General features: G+C 45.2%; 1 protein-coding gene and 1 non-coding gene across 2 annotated transcripts in view; one reads left to right on the forward strand and one right to left on the reverse strand.

Moving 5' to 3' along the window:
• LOC139420365 (inversin-like) overlaps positions 1–8,796 on the forward strand; it is a 32,062-nt gene that overhangs the window by 20,776 nt on the left and 2,490 nt on the right. The window contains exons 11-18 of the mRNA XM_071170392.1: positions 885–970; positions 1,124–1,270; positions 1,634–1,740; positions 2,923–3,132; positions 3,613–3,836; positions 4,505–5,138; positions 6,048–6,247; positions 8,472–8,558. Coding sequence (XP_071026493.1) covers positions 885–970; positions 1,124–1,270; positions 1,634–1,740; positions 2,923–3,132; positions 3,613–3,836; positions 4,505–5,138; positions 6,048–6,247; positions 8,472–8,558 — 1,695 coding nt within the window. The remainder of the gene's footprint in view (positions 1–884; positions 971–1,123; positions 1,271–1,633; positions 1,741–2,922; positions 3,133–3,612; positions 3,837–4,504; positions 5,139–6,047; positions 6,248–8,471; positions 8,559–8,796) is intronic.
• trnat-cgu (transfer RNA threonine (anticodon CGU)) lies at positions 7,978–8,050 on the reverse strand. Its single transcript has one exon. It is a non-coding gene; the product is annotated as a tRNA-Thr (tRNA).

Raw genomic sequence — 8,796 nt, forward strand, 5'->3', positions numbered from 1 at the left:
CTACACTAGTGTACCATGCTCTATCTACTGAGTCTTACAGGACTACACTAGTGTACCATGCTCTACCTACTGAGTCATACAGGACTACACTAGTGTACCATGCTCTACCTACTGAGTCTTACAGGACTACACTAGTGTACCATGCTCTACCTACTGAGTCATACAGGACTACACTAGTGCACCATGCTCTATCTACTGAGTCATATAGGACTACACTAGTGTACCATGCTCTATCTACTGACTCATACAGGACTACACTAGTGTACCATGCTCTATCTACTGAGTCATACAGGACTACACTAGTGTACCATGCTCTATCTACTGAGTCATATAGGACTACACTAGTGTACCATGCTCTATCTACTGACTCATACAGGACTACACTAGTGTACCATGCTCTATCTACTGAGTCATACAGGACTACACTAGTGTACCATGCTCTACCTACTGAGTCATACAGGACTACACTAGTGTACCATGCTCTATCTACTGAGTCATACAGGACTACACTAGTGTACCATGCTCTACCTACTGAGTCATACAGGACTACACTAGTGCACCATGCTCTATCTACTGAGTCATACAGGACTACACTAGTGTACCATGCTCTACCTACTGAGTCATACAGGACTACACTAGTGTACCATGCTCTATCTACTGAGTCATACAGGACTACACTAGTGTACCATGCTCTATCTACTGAGTCATACAGGACTACACTAGTGTACCATGCTCTACCTACTGGGTCATACAGGACTACACTAGTGTACCATGCTCTACCTACTGAGTCATACAGGACTACACTAGTGTACCATGCTCTTGTAATGCAGGATTTGGGTGGGCTTACTATGGTGAAGAATGCCTCATGGATTTTCATTGTGTAGGCTCTGCTCGTGTCCACCTGGTGGATCTAGATGGACACACTGCTCTGCACTGGGCGGCTCTGGGGGGGAACGCTGAAGTCTGCCAGGTCTGTCTTTTCACCTTTATACACTTTTATTATCCCTGAACACTTCTTCATTTGTCCTCATTTCCTTTCCTTATAGACTGTGTTAAGGATGTGTTGTTCAGGTCATTGAGCCGGTTGGCTGGTACTGTAATCTCAGTGTGATGGTCATGGTAGTTGCTGATGGAGAATGGGATCAGTCCTAATGTCCAGGACCAGGCAGGCAGGACTCCTCTCCAGTGTGCTGCTTATGGAGGGTACATCACCTGTATGGCTGTACTACTCATGGAGAACAACGCCGACCCTAATATACAGGACAAAGAGGTACACACACACACACACACACACACACACACACACACACACACACACACACACACACACACACACACACACACACACACACACAGGAACTCATAGACCTCAGCAGGTACACACACACACACACACAGACACGAAGTGCTCTCCACTGGTCCTGTCCTACTGTGTGTGTCTGCAGGGCAGGACAGCTCTCCACTGGTCCTGTCCTACCGTGTGTGTCTGCAGGGCAGGACAGCTCTCCACTGGTCCTGTCCTACCGTGTGTGTCTGCAGGGCAGGACAGCTCTCCACTGGTCCTGTCCTACTGTGTGCGTATGCAGGGCAGGACAGCTCTCCACTGGTCATGTCCTACCGTGTGTGTCTGCAGGGCAGGACAGCTCTCCACTGGTCGTGTAACAATGGCTATCTGGATGCTGTGAAGCTGCTGCTGAACTCTAATGCCTTCCCCAACCACATGGAACACAACGAGGAGAGGTGAGGAGGAGGTGCATGTTGAGGAAGTGCCTTGTCTATAGTTTGGAAGGACATCAGCTCCTACAACAGTAGCAAGTATCGATTTAGATTCAACAAGTAGCTGTTGGTATTGTCTAGCTAAGGCAATTTAGTTTTTGTGCTGTCTCTCTACCTAGTGGCCTACTAAATTATATTTTTACTTGTATTTTCCTACTGGCACTGACTGATAACTACAGGTAACTGGCAAGATAAAGGAAACCCCAACATAGTGTCTTAATAGGGCATTGGCACCACGAGCCAGAACAGCTTCAATGCACCTTGGCATAGATTCTAAGTGTCTGAAACTCTTGTAGGGATGCGACATCCTTCTTCCACCTGAAATTCCATCATTTGGTGTTTTGTTGATGGTGGTGGAAAACGCTGTCTCATTCACCGTTCCAGAATCAACTGGGTTGAGATCTGGTGACTGAGACGGACATGACATGTGGTTTACATCTTTTCATACTCCTCAAACCATTCAGTAACCAACCGTGCCCTGTGGATGGGGGCATTGTCATCCTATGGAGGCATAGACATGGTAGCCAAAATAATGTCCTGCACAGCATTTTTATACTTGACCCTAAACACGATGGGATGTTAATTGCCTAATTAACTCAGGAACCACACCTGTGTGGAAGCACCTGTTTTCAATATACTTTGTATCCCTCATTTCCTCAAGTGTTTCCTTTATTTTGGCAGTTACCTGTACTTTATTGAGGGAAAATGTACTAGCTACGATTGAAGGAACTGTCTCACCTAGCTACGTTAAGATGAATGCACTAATGTAAGTCGCTCTGCATAAGAGCGTCTGCTAAATGACTAAAATATCAATGTAAAATGATGTGTTGTAATTTTCCGAATGTATTTTGTGAATCTGTTCTGTGTGTGTTGTTTTTCACAAAGCAAGTTCATTAGGTTAAAGATGCACTATGCAGAAATCACTCCGCCATTTCCTGGTTACTAAAATTCCAATTCTAATATCAGTTTATGTGACAAAACAAGCAAGTATAGCGTAGAGAATCATTGTACCATCTAAACTACTGTGAAATATATCTTCCATAACCAATAATGTTGTATTTTCAGCTGTTTGAAGCTGGTGTACAGATGCAAAAAAATTAAGAACAGGAAGCATGCGTGTGCGTGTGTGTGTGTGTGTGTGTGTAGGTACACCCCCCTGGACTACACCCTCCTAGGGGAACACAGTGAGGTGACTCAGTACATGTTGGAGCATGGAGCTCTGTCTATAGCGGCCATCCAGGACATCGCTGCTGCTTCCATCCAGGCCCTGTATAAAGGATACACCGTCCGCAAGGCCTTCACCGAGAGGAAACAACTACTGATGAGACACGAACAGCTACGCAAGGACGCAGCCAAGTACCATACACACACACACACACACACACACACACACACATTCTCTTTCTATCTATTTTCTCTCTCTCTCCTCTCCCTTTCTTTCCATCTCTCCCTGTCTTATTCCCCCAACCCATATAGAAACAGTCACACTCTCTCCATATCCATCTTTCCACCTGTCATCCCTGCACACACATACATCTTCTCCCTGTCTCTTGCTCTCTCTCTCTCTCTCTCTCTCACTCACACATCCCTCTCTTATAATTCTACACTGTTTATAATAAACAGCCTGTAATGGTCTCTGTGTGCTTGGAACTCCTATTAGGCTTGGATTACTGAAAGGATTCTCCTGTTGTTCTTTGTAACGTCAGGACTAGTTTGTGATGTTGGTCAGGGCTGGTCCAGCGGTAGGGTTTAGATAAGGCTTTGAGATAAGGTCGTAACTAGGGTTAGGGTGTATGTGTGTGAGACGTGTGTAAGGTGTGTCATGATGTCACTCAGGAAACGCGAGGAGGAGCAGCGGAGACGGGAGGCGGAGCAGCAAATCTCATTGGCCAGAACAGAGAAACAGAGGATGTTATTGGCCCGTGCTGAACAGGAGCAGCAGTCATTGGCTGAGACTATGAAGGAACTGTCAGTGTATGAGAGAGAGGCAGGGGGCGGGGCTAATACAGCCTCCAAAGCAGAACAGACCAATAGCAAAGAGGAGACACGGAAACATAGAGGTACGGACATACACACACACAGGAGGCTGCTGAGGGGAGGACGACTCATAATAATGGCTGAAATGGAGTTAATGGAATGTTATCAAACATGTGTTTGATGAGTTTGATTCCATTCCATTCATTCTGTTCCAGATATTACTATGAGCCCCAATTAAGGTGACGCCAAACTAGTTTTCATTGGGAAGGCAGATAAAGCCATTTTGATCAAAAGCATTCACTTTTGCATGTGAATCCTACTCATTACTGTTCCGTTTGAGAAGGGGCTCCTGCCTCACTGCTTTTGCTCGTTCTCCTCACGGGTCATAGACCGGTGCCCTGCGGCTCGGCTTAATCAGATCCGCTCAATGAAAAACAGGTGAAATTATGAACGCCATCTTCATTATCTCCTACCATATTTCACAATTTGACTGCAGATATTTACTTAAAAAGTAGCTAGAAATATTCAAATGTATTAAAAAAAGAAGTAGTTTAAACAGTATTGACGGTACTGAAAAACCATCCCGTGGCTTTTTCCAAAACCCTGGACTAAGGTATATATACGGTAAACCACCCAAACCTAACACACATATACACACACACATATACACACACACATATACACACACACATATATACACACACACATATGCACACACTCTCTCAGTCTCTTACTTCCCTCTCTTTCTCAGCACATAGAAGCAGACCCTCCAGGAGAGGGAAGGAGGCACAGCCAGCCAAAGGCCCTGACCCCGTGGTGACCCCTCACCCCTCAGTGACCTCTGACACCATGCCTCCTGCCCAGGGGTATAGGGTCAGGGAGCGTCTCTCTCCTGCAGGCTGTAGCCGACCCCCCAGCCCAAAACACAGACCCCCCACCACACCCAGGACCAAGAGACTCACATCTGCAAACACACACACTCCTTCCAACACACACACTCCCTCCAACACACACACTCCTTCCAAAACACACACTACCTCCAACACACACACTCCTTCCAAGACACACACTCCCTCCAACACACACACTCCTTCCAAAACACACACTCCTTCCCACATACACACTCCATCCAACACAGACACGTCTACTCGCCTCACCATGGATCAAGAAGCCCCCAGCACCAGGGAACGCACCCCTAGAAGCAAGAGAGACACACACACCAACACACACAACCCCAGACACAGAACACGCCCTGCCACAGACCATACCACCTCCTCCAGCAAGAACCACACTAAAGCCTCCACACAGTCACACCGCCCCAGCAGCAAGCCCAGGGAGGGGGACAGAGACCAGGCTGCCTGCACTATCCAACGAGCCTGGAGGAGGTAAGGTTGAAGCCCGACCAGGGATGGTCTGCTTTTCATTCTTCCCATTCCCTCTCCAAGCTGAGTCAGTACTGGGAGTACTGCCATGGAATAGAGCCTGTGGCCCCTTTACCAAAGCAGAGGTGCTCAGGTAGTTTCTCTCTGGCCCAATACCAAGGTTGGCTCTGAGATGGCTTCCCAAACAGCCTGGAGGAAGTGTGTGTATGGTTGAAAGGGGGAGGGGTATACTGTGCTCCACAGTAGCGTTCTCTCTTACCAAGAGAGTGTGGCAGTGCCATGTGGTGCCCACATGTGTCTTCCCTCCACACACACACACACCAACTTACACACAGCGTCTCCCCCTCACGCTCTCTGTGGTCTGGCTGCCTGCCCTCCTACCATCAACACCTCCATGACGGGGGAGAGAGGGGGGAGGTGGGGGAGACAGGGGGTATAATCTGGAGCCCTCTCAGTGTTTTAACGAGAGGCTAAAAGTTCAGGCGTGCCATTCTAATAGCTACCAGCAGCCTCTCATTCAGGATCTACTACTCCACATCGGAAAGCCCTCTTTTCCCAGCCGCCAGTAGATGTGTGGATGCGTGTACTGATTTAATTGTAGTATACAAGTAATGCGCTTTTTCTACTAAGCTCTTAAAGTATGCCATGGCCGGGTTCAGTTCCCCTAGAGGAAGTGTTATGTATTGATGCTGAAGAGTAGCGGACCCAGAATTGAGCCTTGTGGAACCCCTAAGGTTGGACTAATTATTATTTCTCACCCTTCTTAAACCAGCTTTTCCAGGGATGCCTGTAACATTTTTCAGTGAATTGAATAATGTCCAAATGTCATGTGCTGTTTAATATACGAACCGAATAGGTTGGACAAATGAAGGCCTCTATAATGTACCGTGTTCTGGGTGTGTTTGTGTGTAGGTTCCATGTGCGAGGCAGATTGAGGGAGGCTTTTGGTGCTGGGAAAAGAGTGGAGCCACCTGAGGTCGCCTCCCTCCTGATCCAGCTGCTCTGGGATAGGCCGGCTTTCCCTGGTCACACCCCTATTAGGACCAAACCTGAGGCCAGAGTTCCAACCACCAAGACAGTAGCCAAGAGCTCAGTGCTGCAAAGCATCTATGGTAAAGCCTGGCGTTCTGTCCAGAATGTTTGATTCTGTCTTTCATTTGTTTCAACTCTGAACTGTTAACATTTAGAAATTAACCAATTCTTAACAGCGCCTAGTCGCCTACTGTGAATGGGTGCATTACTGCCGAGCTGCAACTTCAAACTCCAACATACCTGTATGGAATTAGTATAGGGAGGTGTATAGTCCACTGAATATATTAATATCTGTATGGAATTAGTATAGGGAGGTGTATAGTCCACTGAAGATATTAATATCTGTATGGAATTGGTATAGGGAGGTGTATAGTCCACTGAATATATTCATATCTGTATGGAATTAGTATAGGGAGGTGTATAGTCCACTGAATATATTAATATCTGTATAGAATTGATATAGGGAGGTGTATAGTCCACTGAATATATTAATATCTGTATAGAATTGGTATAGGGAGGTGTATAGTCCACTGAATATATTAATATCTGTATAGGGAGGTGTATAGTCCACTGAAGATATTAATATCTGTATAGAATTGGTATAGGGAGGTGTATAGTCCACTGAATATATTAATATCTGTATAGAATTAGTATAGGGAGGTGTATAGTCCACTGAATATATTAATATCTGTATAGAATTGGTATAGGGAGGTGTATAGTCCACTGAAGATATTAATATCTGTATAGAATTGGTATAGGGAGGTGTATAGTCCACTGAAGATATTAATATCTGTATAGAATTAGTATAGGGAGGTGTATAGTCCACTGAATATATTAATATCTGTATAGAATTAGTATAGGGAGGTGTATAGTCCACTGAATATATTAATATCTGTATAGAATTGGTATAGGGAGGTGTATAGTCCACTGAAGATATTAATATCTGTATAGAATTAGTATAGGGAGGTGTATAGTCCACTGAAGATATTAATATCTGTATAGAATTAGTATAGGGAGGTGTATAGTCCACTGAAGATATTAGCAGGCCTCCATCTAAGACATGTACAGTTTCTCGATGAAGGAAAATATTTGTTTCCTGAGGTGATGGTATGACGCTGTTTGTTTTGGAATGTGATGTTATGTTCAAACAGAATTAGAGTAGCATCAATGCAGAGAGTTAGCAGTAACTATTTACCTTATCATGTTAATATACACATGCAATCACACATAGTTGTATAATCATATAGAGATGTGTGTGCGTTGTGTGTTGTAATCACTTCTGGTATGAGTGCGGCCCGTAGACATACCTGACCTTCAGCACACATGACCAGGTGATGATGGGAGACTGGGCAGAAACCTACTAGTGCCAACACACAGACATACACATCGTCACACACACACAAACATACACACCGATACAGCCAGATAGACCCCCTACCTTTTCTGGCCTGACGTGGTAGCCCGCCCCCTTTCACACATACACACACTGACAGTCCTGTCGGCTGCTGCTGTGAAAAGTTCAGAGCTGTCAGGGGGAATGTCAGATGACTGCGTAGAGCTGTCTGCTGAACACACACACACACACACACATTCACGGAACCCATTGTCTCTGTCAGACATACAAACCCGTCAACCACATTCACCTGTGTGTGTGTACAGAGGTATCGCAGAATGTTGGTGTTTTTCCTATTTCTTTTGTTCAGTTTCACTCTTCTTTCAGGTTGATATTTCCAAGTCGTTACTTCATTCCTTTCACCATGCATTGTTTGGTGGTACAGGTGTAGTGTTGACAAAAATTGTTATCATTTGAAGGCCCCAGCGGGATTTGAACTCGCGACCCCTGGTTTACGAGACCAGTGCTCTAACCACTGAGCTATGGAGCCTTGCTTTTTACAGTTCAACCAGGAGGTGAAAAGGATTTAAATGATACTCCCTTTCGAGAACGAAGATAGCCACACACCCAACCTGACAGGCAGGTTACCAGTCAGGCTCCTAAAACAAAGGACTCTCCCTGATCTCACTTATACAGCTTACCTCAGTTTAGCAGTTACAGTTAGATACATGAATGAAACCTAAATGAGACGGATTGTAAATGCCCTATTTTACCTTGGTCTTTCCAGAAGGATTGTGTGTGTAGCGATTCACCATTCAAGCTAGCAGCCTTGGCCAATTTGTATATTTCAGACTTACAGTGTTGCTATTTTTTTGTCTTGCAGTAGGCTCTCCAGATGTTTCTGTGTATAATGACTGTATGTGTGTGTGTGTGTATATGTATGGAGATGATGTGTGTTTATTGTCTTGTAGGAGGTTCTGTGGCCCGAAGGGGGCGCTCTCTCGGGGGTTCTCAGTCTCAGATACTACTGGACCTGTCACTACGCACACACAGCCAGCGTGAGTATTATCTCACACACACACACACACACACACACACACCTGGGTATATTACACACACAGATCACTGGATCACTAGTCACTTTAATAATGTTTACATATCTTGCATTACTCATCTCATATGTACATCTCATATGTCCTTGTTTAAAAAAAAAAACTCAGCTTCATTAAATAGTACCCGCAAAACATCAATCTCAGGATGGTGGCCTTCTAGCCAGAGTTGCAAAGAAAAATACAT

The sequence above is a fragment of the Oncorhynchus clarkii genome, chromosome 2 (genome assembly GCF_045791955.1).
Source record: "Oncorhynchus clarkii lewisi isolate Uvic-CL-2024 chromosome 2, UVic_Ocla_1.0, whole genome shotgun sequence".
Taxonomy (NCBI): Eukaryota; Metazoa; Chordata; class Actinopteri; order Salmoniformes; family Salmonidae; genus Oncorhynchus; species Oncorhynchus clarkii.